General features: G+C 38.4%; 1 protein-coding gene across 1 annotated transcript; it reads right to left on the reverse strand.

Annotated features, from left to right (window-relative positions):
* Positions 1-10,788, reverse strand: LOC150083077 (uncharacterized). The gene is made up of 3 exons (XM_090377771.1): positions 10,405-10,788; positions 5,531-5,671; positions 1-1,393 (listed from the first exon to the last, which is right to left on the reverse strand). The coding sequence occupies exons 1-3, from the start codon at positions 10,490-10,492 to the stop codon at positions 1,044-1,046; spliced, it is 579 nt and encodes a 192-aa protein (XP_090233897.1). The 5' UTR covers positions 10,493-10,788; the 3' UTR covers positions 1-1,043.
* Between the last annotated feature and the right edge of the window lie 6,437 nt (positions 10,789-17,225).

A 17,225-nucleotide genomic window follows, 5' to 3' on the forward strand; every position in this document is an offset into this window, starting at 1 on the left:
GAAATTCATAGAAAACTTGCATCTATAGTCATTTGGCACAGAAAAACATCGGTACAATATTTGCAGAAATTCGTCACACCAGTCGATTTGCAGAGATGCCTTGCAAGTGCTCGCGGAGAGTAACTGGGATGAATCGAAACGTTTGTTTTAATTCGCAATTGAAATGTTGGAGATCCTTTGCGATTACCATGGATGAAAATAATCAGGTGACCTGGATAACATCGTAAGAAACTTAACTGAGAGGAATTATGAGAGAGGGAAGTTAAATTTCTAAACTACTCAAAGAATTCGTAAGAAACGAAGTTGACTAACATAACATATAGTAATAAGAACATTAATTGGTTTTATAATACAGTTATAACAAGATAAATCTCTATCTCGATTTACGTGACGATTAAGTAATATTACCACGACTTATTGGCAAAACCCAACAGCGTTACAACCTCTTGCAGTATAAAACGAGGGATGAATCAGTTTCAGAGCGAAGTATGTGTATTATGTTTTGGTATATCAAGTTGATGGATCTTATTTGAAATTTTTGATGGGATTCCATTAAGGGAGTTACAGCCTGAGCTGAACTGCGGTTGGTTAATATATATACGATCTCTTTAGATGACTATAAACTCTTCTTCAATCTCCTTAATTTACTTGAAGAAATTATACTTCGTCTCGATTTATAATAAGCCCCTTTAAAAATACTACAGTCATTTCTGCTATTATCCGAAATATGAAAGTTTACCGAAAGGACTTTGAGGCTTTTTTTTACATCATAAATCTCATTTCATATCGCACGTTCTCGTCCTAGAGATATTTGGTCTATCAGCAACGATTCCACATCCACACCTCCGCGCGTAGTCCCTCTCAGGATAAATTTTTTCAGGCAGAATAATCTAGGCTCAGCCTTCTAAGGCCGACCCATGACACCGTAGCCCAAAAAATGGCACGAAGAATACAAATAGTGGGACTCTGCTACAAACGGACAAGATATGCGTGTTATGTGTGCGTTCAGTGGTGCGAGGTCACCATATCAAATGAATAAGGGTTCACTCAGTCTCCTCTTGCTGCTTTGGGACGTTTTTCACTTTCTTGTAATACCACTGGTTCTGCATGGTGTCGTATCGTCTTACAGGTCGGGCATCCATAGTCGTCAAGTGACAGCATTTGTGGAATAACGTTCCACGTCCCGCTACACACTGTTCGAATGTCCTCATCAGCTTCTCTCCGTAGTGGGGGACTTTGTTTCGTCCGTAGAACGACATCTTCCGGTTGTGCGCGCGGTTTTTATTTCTCATCAGAATCCTAGCAATGTAGAATTTGACAAAGCAGTGGTACCCTTTGTCCCCGGCTATCTGTCCCAGCATGCAACAGGTAACATCCTTGCTCTTCGTGAGACCTATAGAAGCAATTACAGAAATTAGTATCTGTTCCTACATTACTGGTAAAAAATTAGGAATAAATATGGATGCTTTTAAATTAATTAATAAAAAACTTCATTGGCTGTAATTTATATCTTATTAGATACCATATCACTTAATAGAGATGATCGGTTAGTGACAAAACAGTTCGTCGGGGTTCTATCATAAATTGAAACGTGAACTGGCTGTGCAATCTCCTGGTTGGGGATTTAAAATTTATACAAATTATACACACACATACAGTTCGAAAATACAATAAAAATAAAAAGAAAATAGTTAGCTCGGATTAATTTACTTGGATGACCATTTCCCGAGACATGCTGAAATATCAGCAGCACAACTATGGGCTAATAACTGTCATAAGTAAACAAATTATTCCATATATTAAAATATTCGAGAACTAGTGAATTTACAACGCCCATAAATTTTTATCAGTAGTTAAAATGTAAATAGAAGAAAACGTTAGGGATCTTAAGTACTATATTGAAGATTGTTAAATACTCGTGTAATAACAGCCATATTGTTATAGTAGTGTATCCTAGGCTGCAACTGAGAATTGAGTTGCAGCCTAGGGTACACGATGTGGTAAAGAAATATGATTGCTAACTCTGTTGTCCCAGAAGCAAGAGAAATTAGAGAAACCACCTTGGAAACCCAGAAGGAATCCCATCGTCTTAAAGTCTTTCAAAGATAACCCATGTATACTGGACATCCTTCATCTCCTCTAAACACATGCTTCAAGTTTCCTAATCTCTCTTAATGTTAAGAGTCACGACTGGAACGGAGGGCGTAAATTTTCGTTGTAAAGTATCGCAGCTTATTCTCAAACTTTTACTTGCTGTCTGTGAAAAGACTTCACTCTTCTGGATTGAGACCGATGCAGATTTCTTCATAAAGAAAAATAATAGCACAGTGATTCTACAATAGCATAAAAGATGCGTAAGCGGCATGTCTTTTTCTGTATCTGGAAGTCTTGCATTTAAGTAGCTTCTGCTGTTTTAAAGAGCTGTCGGAAGCTGTGGCACTGGATTAGATCCAAGTTCCTCACTAAATTATCGAATTCTTATTCATCAGGGAAATCTGGCACTTTTCTTCAACAGGCTTCTCAGGTGCAATCCGAAATATCCTATTCACCAGATTGATAATCCACTTCTGAAGACTTTCTCTGAAAGTGGATTGGTTTATTGTGTGGTACCAGAGGATGAAATGTTGGGATATAATACAGCTGTTTGATCAACACTTTTTTAAATGTTGGGATATCGATCCTACAAAATATGCAGTCCTGATGGTTTGTGGCATTCTCCATATTAAAGATATGTAGCCTAGAAACGTATAAACTTATGGCTATCACAAAACCATCCCTGTAATGTTGATATGCAGCTACTACTACTTTTCCTGATCACCCATAGGCATTCCAAAATATGTTTCGATATGCGCTGCCACCAAGTTATGCTTCACTTGTTCAGATCTTTATAATATCCATAAAGTTGGAAAGCTTGAATCTTCAGAACGCTTACTCCTTTGTTTGGTAGGCATAGCAAATTAAAAAAAGATGCGAATTTTTTAAGCAAGAACTTATTGCCGCTTTACCATCTTTCACCTTCGAATCCCTTATCCATATCTTTAGTTTCTTTTCTCCTTCAAATCCTTATGACTCAAAATTCTACTATTGTTGTTCTTCAATCGGTACATGATTTTTCTTCGAGATACTGAACTTTCCACTGCTTGCTAGGGCCAGAAACTAAATTTTGGCATAAAAGTTAACCTGCCAAGGGCTGGTTAACTTTTATGCCAAGCATACATGTATTATACCAATAATATGGACTATACCAGTAATTCGTCTTATGAGCCCGCTAGAAATGGGGGTGGGGGAATCATAACGCGAATCATAACTTGTCCCTTTCCAAAAGAAGGATACAGACCAGAATGTCTGCTCTCACTTCCTGATTACACACTCAATGGGTGATTAGCCAGTTAGCAACCTTTCTCCTTTTTTTTTAATCCAGAAATGTTTAGAGAATGCTGCTGATTCTCCCACAAAATAGTTTGCCGACTTAAATCAGAAGACTTGTTTTTTGAAACAACACAATTAATAGTTCAGACAGGAAGTCTAAACCCTTTTTTAAGATGTCAAAATTTTAAGTTGTCATTAGGGGACACATGCAAGTGTCCCCTCATGCTGCTTTAAACTTCTCGAAAGGAATGATAACAAAATGGGACCTTCTAAACGTCTCTGATGAAGAAAATTGCTTAGGAATTTGGATCAAAACGTCATTCAGGTCAAGAAAATCCTTGTTAAAAATGATGGCTAATTAGTTTCACCCCGAATTAATTAGCCATCATTTTTAGCATACTAACGTCTAACTCACCAAATCCACCAACTACTATGAAAGTAGAATACCTGAATGTCCGACCATATAGAACCCTATCAAATACTTCAAATATCAGATCATTGAGCAATCACAAGCAGTATGTTCTTCCTCTCGCCCTAAGGAACCTCTCCATTCTGCAGTGTCCAAACTGTATATGTAATCATTTCTCCAACTCCAAAGACTGTGAAACATGGAAAAGAGAAAAAAAGTATATCCAGAAATACAAAATTTAGCATAGAGTTACGTAACTGGAAGCAAATAAACAAATATCATCAATTACAATTTCACGTGCATATGCAGCAACCGTCCAACAACACAAACAGGAAAGAACAACTGCAGTTGAAACCTGTTTCAGTTCCTCCCAACATTTGAATAACAGATTGGTTTTGCTCATTGCTAGTTTCAACACAGAAGTCTTCTTCGCGGTCCACTTCCAATCACGCCATCAATACACTGATTACATTTCCGCCGAAAATGCCTCCTACTTCACAGCCACCCATACAACCTAAAGATCCAGAAACAAAAGACAAGAAATCGTCTCTCCATGATTATATGAGAGATGATTTGTTGATCATATGAGAAAGAAAACCAGAATCAATCAACTAATCCTAGAACTACATGCCAATGAAAGTATGGACAGCCAACCAAAGTGTGATAGATTGCTTTCAATGGAGTGCCGAAACTGCTCTGGAAAACGTCAACGTTAAACAGCCTATTAATCTGAGTTCTCCAAATATTCACAGACTGCCCCAAAAGAAGATACTCAATTGGGTGCTGCAGAGATCCATCCGCTTACTGCAAATTCATTTCAGTTGAGTAGTAATCTATTTGTAATACTAATAACCTTGAAATACGGTGAGATATTCATTCATCCTTGACGTTCAATAGCCTTGAAGTACTCTTCACTTTTCACTGGATTCAGGTTCAGCTAATGAAGCTGAAAGATAACAAACTTAGTAGTCGATTTCTGCTGGATCCTGGAACATGCGCCTATCAAGGGAATGAACGTGGTGACAAAGCAGCAAAAATCTAACAAGTATAAATCTACTGCTCTACAAAAGGCGCACATTCTGATTACAGCCTTATCAAACAGGCTTCCATCGATCATTGACTCCAAATCTGGTAAAATCAATCAAAGAATAAACTTGAAAATGCAAACTACAAAAGTAAGCATCCAAACTGAAATTCCACCAAAGATTAACGTTGAAGAAAAAAAAAAAAAAACATTTAAGAAACAGGAAGTTAATGTATGGGTAATTGCATAAGGATTTCATTATATCACTCCGAATTATGTTCCCTTAAGAATATCTCGTCCACCCAACTCCTACAATAGCACCAACTGAACATCCGACGCTGCTTTGATGTCAAGGAGTAATATTTAAACCGGAGGAAGATAATAAAAAGCAGTAAACAGATAATGCCTGAAGTAAGTTGTGTACTGGCAGAACGACTGAACGTACGCCATCTTAGGAGACCAATGAAATCACTAATTGTATTGATCTTTTTCTGAATTAATACACTTTCTTATAAACTTGTGTACAAAACAATTGCATTGTATATTTACTAGTAAATTAATAAGAGGAGTAAACCTCAATATTTACAGCTCTGATTCATACTATCACTGAGCCCCGCCCAAATCTTAGATATAAACCTTTTGACTTCCTAAAGCTGACCCATTCACTTTGTAGCATCCAAGAATAGAAAAGAAGAAACATTTTCGATGCAGAAGACACACACACGCACCTGATCTATAGGGAAGAGGTCTATTCACAATAGTCCCCAAAGCTGTTCCCTTTTCTGGATCTCCACTCCCTTCGAAATTATCGTCTTCGATATCTCCAGTAATCCACGCTTGTTCATCGCTGTCCAGGCTGTTCAAGTAGTCTGTAAGTAAAGAATGATAAACGTTAGGCAAGTTATTCAGTATTCGGTTTTCTAAAGTGAATATTTTCTATATAGGCTTGTATCACAACCCGTTTCGGAAGAAGTGAAATTCCCATCACGAGAACGTGTGGAAATCTGTATGCATTTATTGATGGTGACCCCCGCACCTTTAATCTTACCTGTCTTAGGACGCATCACGAACAGGTCTTACTAGTCTAAAACCTAAATGGTATTCCTCCTCCGTAGCTCTGGCAGTACGCCATCGAAAAGCGAGAAAATAAAGTAGAATTGCTGTTAAAAACACTCTGACTTTAAACGAATATACAGTACTCAATAAAACTATCACGCACTCATTCAGGTTAAGTTTGACGACCAAGAACGAAGCGCCGGGATTTGTGAAATGACCCTTCGGTCACTAGAAAAGCGAGTTTGTTTAGCAAAGAACCAGTTTAGTTTAAAAACTGAATGTGTACGAGCGAATTTTCCAGTGGAAATAAAGATTGGTGTCGCCTTCAAGCTGAAAAAGGAAACGCAACAAACTGTACGAGTTACACATCTGCACTGTGTACAAACAAACCCGAAAGAGATGTAAAGAAAATATTTAATCGGGCAGAAGCAAGAACAGGTGTTTCAAATGAATCTGCTCCGAGATAGTCGCGATCCCACGCAATCTGTACAAAGTCTAGGAACATCGTAAACCAGCGTGCTTGTTATCAACGCAAATGGCCCCCACCACCGCACGATAACTTTATACAACGCGCAGACATACACACAAACATATGCGTACATGTTCTTGCTCAGTCATCAATGGGTCATTCCTCTCTGTTGATCTTCCCGATGCATTCTCCAAGGCTGCTCATTACAGTAATGTTATTCCTCAACATCCTGCCAACAACTCTGTTCCCATAGTGACGAGAACTTCTTTACGACTGCGACATTACAGCCTTGACCTTGAAATCAGTCTGTTCTAACCCGTCACGTACGACGACGACTCGCAAGCCCGCTGTTTTTCCTTCATGGCTTAACTTTTATTTTTGGTGTATTTAATTTCTGTAATCTTGCCATCCTCAGAGTCCACCACCCTTCCATTTATTTTTACTCGGAAAATTCGCATTAATGAGCACGCGGCCAAAATTCTCTCTTAACAGGTGGCAATAACTTTGTTTTTTTTCTGTAAGACTTGACATCTTCGTGTGACTTATTATTTAAGGAACAAATATTTATCCAAAAACACCCAAGTGGATATTGGTGTTACCAGTGATCAAGTTCTCGAATAAATCAATCGTGAGACCTAATGTATTTCCTAATTTTGTACTAAAAACATGCCCTGTTTTTGTGGTGGAATAGATGCGCACAAGTTGAACTACCTGTACACGGTTATGTCGAATAGATTAATAGTACGAATATCTACCATTCTGAAGTCCAGCTTTAGGATTCAGTTGGCGATTAATAGGAGGAATACGAGTCGGTATTTTTCTAGATATCAGTCAGCATATGAAAATCTGGACATCTTAAGATCCGCATCTTGGAAATTTCCCTTAATATTACAGGAAGATTATTGGAAATACTATTATGGGACTCATTATGATCTTGATCGTAGATGATCCATCTTCACGCATTTTCGGAAATTGGAAGCTAATGATGAGGTACTTTGTTAGAGATAATGTGACAGAGATTATTGCCCAGCTGAAGAATTTCTTCACGGGGATTGGCCTGGATCTTAATCAGAATAAACTTTGGGAAAAACGGTCAAAATGATATTTTAATGGCATTAGAGTGGAGAAAGAAAGAAAGTATTGATTTTCTTTCAAAGTATTGAAAGAAATGATTCAGAACGTACAACAGAACCTAATATCAATTCTTTTATATGCATTGGTGATCTGGGTCCACTGCTGATTGAAACTACCTTCTGAATCTGGAACACTGAAGCTTGATATGGATAAATAGGATGGCAGGTAATTCCTTTCCATCTCAAGTGGAATTTTATGCACAAACCCTACATTATTCGGTGGAAACTGCAGCTTGAGGACGAAACGTGTCTCGGCACGACTACTTAAGACAACAATGGATGCTTCTGACCTATTCGCAAGCGAATTTCTCAATTTCGGTCGGCTCAGAGGGCTAAACTCAACTCTCTGAAAGAGTATTGCACTTCAGTATGTTTCTGGCAAATACCACTAATGTTCATCAAGCTGAAAATAGTTTAATTTCGATATTGCAAAGCAAATGCAGGAAGCGAATGCGGAACCACTCCACCTACTTCTAAGAAGGATGCTAGAACTCGGATGTGACGTTCCGGAAGAGAACTGTATGCCTTACCGACACCTGAGACGTAAGAGATAAGGTGATGAGCGAGAAGGAAGTCTGAACAGAGAGGACTTCGGCGATGAGACTGTGCTCCTTGTGATTGTGACTAATTGTAATTTGGTGTATTGGCTTCCGAAGTTCGACTGAGTGTATTTGTAAACCTGCACCGAATCAGGCTATTCTGAGGCTGAACTGAATTTTTCCATTAGGTAGATGAACCTAATAAAGCGACCATTCAGTATATACTTACAGTGGATTATAATTAGTATACACGTGTTTGTGTACATAAATTTATGTATATGCATACTTCACTAGTCGTTATTTAAAGCTGCATTCATGGGTCCATATGAGTAGCACAAAGTTCATTACTCAATGCCTATTATTCGGGCATTGAAGCGTGTATAAACCACAAAACAGTCATTATTATTTTATGGTCTTAATACTACACCCCCGCCATCCCTCAAATAATACGCAACACAAGCTGATACCACCAGTGGAACGAAATATACTCAAGGTTATTAAGGTGAACCAAAAAGTAAGGTTTGAGTACTACTCCATTTGATCTTGAACTGTGTCATGCTAGTAGAACAACTGAAGAATCGTATATCTAATGTGCATCGCGTGCGGATAAGCTAATTACATTTTCCCTTCATGCCAACCATTATTCACATGGTGCGGAGAAATTACTCAAAGTCTTATTTAAGATAACAGACTAAGTATGGCCCACAGCACTGCACTCTAAAGAAAGTTGGATACGCAGTCTATTTAATGTTCACAGTTCCATTTGCTTTCCCTCCATGGAACTTGTCTCTGCAAGAGATAAAAAATATAATGAAAAAGAAACTCAACTCCCGATCAAGTTCCACTTGAGGTTAGCACTTGAAAATATTTCGTACTTAATCAATAAGCCGTTTTATGAGATTCTAGCCCAGCAGTGGTTGTGACTACCATTATTCCACACGATGTGCAAAAAACTAGGTTCAGTTTCCGTTAAGGGGTTAGTTTTTAATCCGGAAAACTGGCGATTCAATTTATAAGTTTACAATTGCTAGATCGACTTATCTACTTGTGTCCCTTCATTGGGTACATCCTGATGAACATCGTAAGACCACCAAATGATGAGAAGAATATCCATAGCTTAATACACCCAAAGATGCACTGCATCAAAAATACAAAGTGCCTTTTATGTTGGGGATAATAAGGAACGAATTACGTTAGCGTGTCTCGGGGAATTTTCCCCGTTGGTCTATTTTTATCGAGTTCCTTCCTTGGACACAGCTCATCACGCTGTGTGAGCGAACAGAGGACAACTGATACAACTCACGTCCCCTGTGGGCGAACGCACGCATAAGGAGATGTTTATTTCGATCAGGAACAAGCTTAGTTTCGTGACCTTCCACAATAAGCAGCAAGGATTTTCAAGAACGGGTTTTTCAAATCACTTTCTGGAAAACAACTGCTGCTTTTCCCCACCTTCAGGTTGATTGGCTACGCAAAAACGCTGGTATTAACCTCCATTCTCGCAGTGACAAATACCTTAAGTACAAATTATGTATGTTACAAGAAATTAACTTTATTAAGTACTAATCAAGTGCGTCCCTTCCACACACAATATATAAATTAGACATATCGTTCCGTCTTGATAGCATCATGCAGTATAAAATGAAATGGAGTTATGCTCGCAGTTCTTTGCTTTTAGTTTCAATTACTTCTCTACTGAACAGCTATTTTAATTTATTACTTTATAAAGTATTGGGATACTTTCCATTGCCCTTGATAGGATGGAGATATGGATGCTTCATCAGACAACTTACCTCTAAGATAAACAGCTGTGAATTTTCAAGGAAATTAAGAACCCTTCTTACTTCATTTTACCCAATATTAGCCTTCCTCGACTAACTTTAAACATAGCGAGAGGATGGTGGAGTCTAAAGGTGATATCTTTCACTAATTCAGTGTTGTATTACATCACAAGAGAATAAAAAACACACTGAAGATACGGTGGATAATCCTTCGCTTTTCTTTATTGTTTTAAGAGTATTGTACAAATAAATCTGACTGCAACAGGAGGGTTACGTGGGTTTGTCTCATCTTATCAAACTTATGAAATATTCGCAATTATGGACACATGGCCCATGGACACATTATGGCCCAAGCACTTATTCTAACAGCCCGATTCTAGGCAGATATCTTGAACATTTAATATCGTGCTGGTTGTATTCTAATAACCCTTTGCTAATTTATAAGTAGAGTTCAAATTTAGGATTAAGAAATTCATTTGCGATTCAGGTTGATGCCGTGAATCTGGTCTCTCGTGCAGTTGGAGTGCGAGGACCCTCAGATGGATGGAATACGTACAAGAGACAAAACGAGAAAATAAAAGAGTTAAGAAATGAGGAATGAAAGAGGATTCTAAACACACTTACCGTCGAAGTACTGGTAACGGACATGAGGACCGGTTGAAGTCACAGCTCCTACACAGAACAGAACCCCGAAATACACCGTTGCTATCATCACCACTGCAGTAAACTGATTAAGTCGTGCATAGACAAAATCAACAAAAAAAATAAACAAAACAAACAAACAAAAAACTGAAACCCAGGCAAAAATGTAAGAGGGCGTCCCACGACCAACACAACTTTTCAGATCCACGCAGTTCCCTTGGCAACAACTTCCTCAAGCACTCTAATTCCCGGCTCTCTCTTTCTGACTCCGCTTGCACTAGGAACGCCGTTTTGCTCGGAGATGACACGTGAGTAGCATTTTATAGCGCGCTGTGTCTGTCCATATGCCTAGCTTCTCGCGCGCGTGCGCCTCATAACGAACAGGACACCCGCACGAAAACGAGGCTAAGGGCAGTTCGGGATAGGAACGTTTGGCCACCCAGCCGGCTGCTGACTTCGGATCGGATTACCATGGCAATCGATATCAGTGACGTGGGGTCCAGTTGTGTAAACATAAACTACGCTATGTAGGCTATCACGTGACACCAGCTAGAGGAATAGTGCAAATACCTCTTTGACAAGAATGTCGAGCGAGCTCACGTCCACTACGGAAGCTGAGCGTGACGTCATCGCGTCTTTCTTTACAGCGTGCTGTGGAAGAGGAGTTTCAACAGGTTAGCTGGAAAAAGGTTCTCAAGTAAGCCGTGCAATGCAGCCTCGCTGTTTGAGACACCATTCTCCAGTCAGTTGTGTTAAAGCTGTAGAAAAGGGGCCCCTTCATTAAGTCATTTGCGTCGTGATAAGTCACGTTCCATGTACGTTGACGTGCTTCAACTTAGTCTCCATCTACATAAAGCTTTGTACGACACGTGCAGCAAAGGAACAAGACGCATTTCATCCCACTGTAGAGGGAGGGGAGGGGAGGATGGTTCCAACTAAAGGAACGGGACTCGCAAATAGTTCGTGATTAAACCAGCATAGTTTCCAAACTTCTAAAAACTAAGTTAAACAACTTTCCACTTAATTAAAGGATGGACGGACGAATAATCGAATTAATTTAATTGCAGGCTTTTGCCCATTTAATAGTTATGGTTAAGCCAAAGTTTTTCAACCTCAAGTTGAGAAGCAAGGACGATTCATAAGCAGTCTCAAAAAGGTCACCAGAAAAAACAGAAAGTCTAAATTAATGTAATTTTGACATTAAAATTGCATTTCAATTAATTGAGCATCATTTTGAATCCTTTAGAATTGCCATTATATTTATTTTAAAGATTAAAAAACGAAAATATGCTCGTAAATATAATAATTTAATACCCGACCTAAAGACTTGGGTACAGAATTTTGTATTTCTTTATTTTTCGCTGTATAAGTTCCACGAAGATGAGAGGATTCTTAACAAATAATAGTCACTTTTGGGGCCAGATCTGAGCTGCGCTCTGGGGGAAAATTGAATTATTTAAATGCACATTCATGAAATTTAGCATGTGAAAGCATGGTTTTGTGCAAGGGTGCAATGTCATGGAAAAGCAAAACGCTATGACCAGTCTTTTTTCTCCCCAAATTACCGTTTTTAACTTTGGCATGAGATCAGCGTAATATTCCCCTGTTATAGTGGTTTAGGTAATCAACGATAATCTTCTTGCTTTCCAGAAAACTTAGGCCAGCGCTTTTTCAACTGATGGTTGGGTTCGAAACCTCTTGTGTTTCCACTGCATGCTTCTTAATCTGGATTTGGGATTAAAAAAATTGCAATTCACCACTAAACAGAATAAAACTATCTGGACTTCACCCTCTGATTTTGTGTTGAATGGAAATGTTTCTAGGACATTCCCAAATGCTCATACGTTATTGTTAAAATGCTTCCAGAAACTGTTAAGTACGTTTTCAAGTTCAGCCACTTTAATTCTTCTGTTTTTTAAATATTTTTCCCCTCAACGATGGCAATTGTTTCACAACTGTTTCAGAACTCATTGCCTCAGATGGACAACTAGACTTTGGATCATCCTGAACTGATCCTGATTTTTTTTTTTTTTTTTTGGAAGTATGCCTTCATCTTGCAACAGTAGCATAAATGGGTGATTCTTACCCAAACACTGGTCATTTCTGCCAAATGCTCGATATGCTGAATATTCATTCTACATCCACCTACCATCATAAAAAATTAAATTTTAGAAAAGGCATAACACAATGACATGCAATTTTAATGTTAATTTATACAACATTAATCTATAAAAATAACCTATTCTGCAATCTATTAACAGATTTTGTATACTCTGTTCTCAGAACTTTTTGATCACCCCTCGAAGTCATTTTTCACCTCTACAGTTCTAAGGTTGTTTCCTGTGCAGGAAGGAGTTAAAATTCCATTCTACACCCACACACATACACTTGGATTCTACTTTAAGAATGGTAATCATTCCACAGTTGTCTGAGTCACTGTGGTCTGGGAGGTGAACTCCCCCTTTGCTCCCACCTTCCTCAAGCAGCAATCTGTTGCAGGAAATGAAAAGAAAAGGAGAAAACTAATCTGTTCATCGGGCAGCTGTTCAAGTATGAATTCGTGGAATAGCTATTATCTCGCTCCTTTCTAAAACATCGGTTATTAATAGGATTTATCGCTAGACACAAATGATACGTAACCAGAGCCCAGGATTAAGAAGTTATGAACAAAGTCGAAATTGAAAATATTCATATACGAGGATGTCTATAATACAGCACTGAACAACAATCTTTACGAATCCGTCGGTCAGTCTGTGCCGACATAATGGTCAAAACTTGAGGTTGTTTTTTAATGGCCTGGGTCCACAAATGGTCTAATACGGCGATATTACTAAGGCCAAATGATGCAAAAAATAAAATAATACTTAAAATATATATTCCCACAATGTCTCTCCAATACTATTCGCTGCCTCCACAACATTGGAATTAATTTATTCCAGTCTTTGACAACCCTGCTGTCCATAGGTGAACCTCTTGAAATCCATGAGGTTCACCTATGGTCACTTATTCTTCAAGGTTTTATGTTTGTGACCCAATGGTTCTTGTCTCACTTGCGAGGGAGAACACGCCTTACTCATCATTTTCCTAAATGAGGCACGGAATTCTTTCAGTGTCTTAAATACCTCTGTTAGATCTCCCCTTAATGTCTTGTTTATCAAGGTCTGCAGCCAACACCTAAAATATTCTTCATACGTGCGTCACTTTGCTCTTATCACCAATCTTGTCGCCTTTCTCTACACCCTCTCCAGGAGTTATCTTTTTTTCAGGTGCAGTCTACAGATCTGAATACAATTTTAAATTCCAAATGAGGTCTAACCACCACCTTGTAAAGAGAGATAACGACGTCCTTCTCTCTTCTGGTGAACACCCTAAAAATTATGGACAGGACGCCAAGTGCTTTCCTAGCCACTTGTTTTCATTGCATGAAATAGTACTGATGTCACATTAGGCTTTCTCTTCAGTACAGTGAAATATTGTGTAACCCATTATTTTCTTCAAGTGACCAATGAAGCCAGTCGGTCATGCATCTATAACGGTTCATTTGGGAGGACAAATGTGTGCCATTTGTGCTTGATTTTGGAAAACTGCCTGTATTTTTTCAGCATGGTTAGCTCATATTTCATGAGCTCCAAGGAACACTTAATGCCTTCTAAGTTCAAAGACTCATTGACCAACGCTTTTCCACGCGACAACCTCACATTGGTATGTGACAAAATACTGGATTCTTCATTCATCTGCTCCCAAAGCAAAGGGTGGGTTCTTTAAAATTAGCACTAATGCCACGAGGTGGAAGTCGAGTGGAGTTATTTCTGTGTCAAGAAAACCATGAAACCCTCGCCCAGTAATAATAAAATTCTGCCTTTCGATGCTGTAGAAGCAATGCCCTTTCCGCCCGATGTGAAAGAACAGCACTCATATTTACTGTGGTAGCCGTGAGTGCAAGGATCAAGTATTCTGATTTATCCTTTAGAACACTTTATCCTTTAGATTTACTACTTTGATTTGATCAGAAAAACGCATGAAACAACTCAAGAACTATTTCTTATCGAATGTATTTCGATGGAGAATACAATTTTCAGTTTCCAGAATGTTCGTAGCTCTATCAGAGGGCAAACCTGGAATTACAGTAGCGTTGCCAACACAAGAAGACCAACAACATATTTCCACTCAAAGAAATTCTTTGAAAATAATTATCAGTAAAGTAGAATATTTTTAAGCTCGTTTTCGTGTAAGAATATTTCAAACCAATAAAACATTCTCGTGAATTTATTTTTCCCCAAAGATATGCGGAACAAATTCTCTTAAATTGACAATATTCGAAATATCTGATTCATCTATTTCATTTTGAGTCAAATTAGTTTGATTTTCACCATCTGATAATGAGTTGGTCAAAAAAAAAGTTAGATTTTTCTCCACTTGAAATATTATCGCTATCTGATGACAAGCTCGCCATGCGACATTTAACCACATCAGTAAAGTGACATAGTAGGAACTTTACTTACTGCTCCACCTCCAAGAACCTTCCTGTAGTTGTTTATCGTTGCTGGTTTCTTACACTTGAGAATCCTCAGAATCTTTGGACTCGATTGTCACACCAAGCTCCGACTCTTCAATTATTTTTCGCTCTCACTTTGTTGAGAGAATGTAAGATGTCAGATAGAAAGAAAGAAAAGCTTTCTTCGATTGGTAAAAGTTTGTTTTTGAAACGAAAACTGAGGGGCTGTTTATAAATTCCCAAGATGTGAAGTGGAGAGCACGAAAATATTGAGAAATCTTTGACAGTCTTTCTGATAGGGGGAAATCTTTCATACAATTTTGTCGAAAATTATTTTTCAGGATTTTTATTCGGTGCCTTTACAACTTCAAAAACACTGCTTTGAAAAATACAGTCGCGACAGAATTAGAAACAAATACTCCTCCCCACCACCAATTCTCCATTTTCTAAGACGACCGTTAACATCCGCGTATTCAACAACACGGAGATCTCAGCACGACAGCAAATAGGAGAAAGTTCATGTCAGTAGGGTGGGAGTGCACGTGCGCAAAGATAGAAAACGCGTGTTATGGGTGATGCAACATTAATAAAGAACACCGCAGCACACTCCTTGAGAAAGTTAATGGTCTCCAGAAGGCATAAGGGAAAGTAGATCTTTCCCAAGACAGAGAAGCACGTAAGAGTGAAGTAACTTACAGGTCATGAGGACGCACAGAACGACAGAGTGCAGTGTATCAGTGCGCGAGCAGAATGAAAGTGATGTTAGTATACACTGGATGATTTTAACTAACGATTCTGAAACTGTGGTCGACCGACTCCTGGCTATAGTGATCTTATCACAATCGGAATTAATATGTCCATTTATTACATGTAAAGTAAATAATATCTGGAATTTCTTACAAATATTTAAAAACAAAGACTTTAAAGCATAGAAGCAATAGACTGTTTTAAAATGTTGCCATAGTTCTTCGCTCCATTCGGCACAACACTATTACGAAATGTGAATCCTAACCACAAAAATAGTTTGGTCGGAAACTTTCTTTGGCTGAGGTTTGGATGCACAGACTAATAGTTCAAGTGAAGCCACAAGCAGAGGTAAAAATGATTATTTCAGTGCTTCTATTGGGGCATGCAGCGGATTGGAAATTGAATGGGGAATTACTGGGCCTGATGGAGCCCATGGAAAAAGCATATATATATGTGGTAGGTTTACTAAGAGCAAAAACAGACACATTAAGAGTGCTGTAAATAAATTTGAATTTGGAGTATTGGTAAAGTTATCAATGCGGACACTAAGGATATCGGACTCGTATATAATGGATGTGGAATTTTAGTACAGAAAGAGTAGAAGTTATGCTCTTGGTTAAGAAGCCCATAGGAATCTAAGGGAGTGCACCTATTTGAAATGGACGGAAGTGTAATGTGAAGTCATGTTGGTGTGACGATAGAATGGGCTAGCAAATCAGATTGTCTTATAATGGGCGGTTGGAACTGGTGGATTTATCCACTCTCACAGGAGCAGAGCTTTTCTGGTTGGGTTGGATGACTGTTTTCTGTAGCACTGTAGAGAGGTAACGAAAGAAACCAATACTCTTGATTTGATCAACAGTTATGCATTAAGAATCTCCAGATGAAGGAACCACTAGAGATAAAATAACCACTGGCAGGGCTCATTACATGTTGATGTGGAATATGCTTAAAGATATAACTTCGCCAACAGTAAAACGAAAATATTTTGTCTTTATGAAGAAGACTGCAATGGTCTTAGGGAGTTTTTAAATTGTTTTCAGTGGAACCAACTGATGATGTTACTAACTGTAAATTCTAAGTGGCAAGCATTCAAGGAAGTAATCGTAGAAGTTACTAAGCTTTTTTATACCAACTAAGAGTTACTCAACTTTTAGACCCAAATTGATGTCAGTTAACTGATCAGCCTCGTGGCAGAGGAAACAAGCATGGGATGATTATAAATTAACGGAGGACACAGAAACCTATAATGAATCAACTCGTACTACTGCAACAAGACTTAGGAAGATGTTGTAAGAATTCGAAATTGAAGTTAACTTTAATAAATACAAGGTGCTGTACATGCGAAGTAGTAATCCCAGAATAGTATACCAATTGGACAGTCCATTAGATTAAACACCCTGGTACAAATTAAGCGTGGTATTGTCCACCAATGAAGCATCGTCTGATACTTCATTAGTTGTTAATACCACGCTTAACTTGTTTGATTTAACCACATATATTAATAAAATCTGAAGGTACAAATAAAAAGAAATCACGCCTCTTTTCGTCAAGAATCAAG

Source organism: Mastigoproctus giganteus, chromosome 7 (genome assembly GCF_048544385.1).
Source record: "Mastigoproctus giganteus isolate SK-2022 chromosome 7, ASM4854438v1, whole genome shotgun sequence".
Taxonomy (NCBI): Eukaryota; Metazoa; Arthropoda; class Arachnida; order Uropygi; family Thelyphonidae; genus Mastigoproctus; species Mastigoproctus giganteus.

Coding starts and splice junctions, on each gene's coding strand:
- LOC150083077 (XM_090377771.1), bottom strand. CDS start 10,492: ATGATAGCAACGGTGTATTTCGGGGTTCTGTTCTGTGTAGGAGCTGTG. Junction 5,672..10,404: donor CCGTTACCAGTACTTCGACG/GTAAGTGTGTTT, acceptor CTTTACTTACAG/ACTACTTGAACAGCCTGGAC. Junction 1,394..5,530: donor ACCTCTTCCCTATAGATCAG/GTGCGTGTGTGT, acceptor TTGCTTCTATAG/GTCTCACGAAGAGCAAGGAT.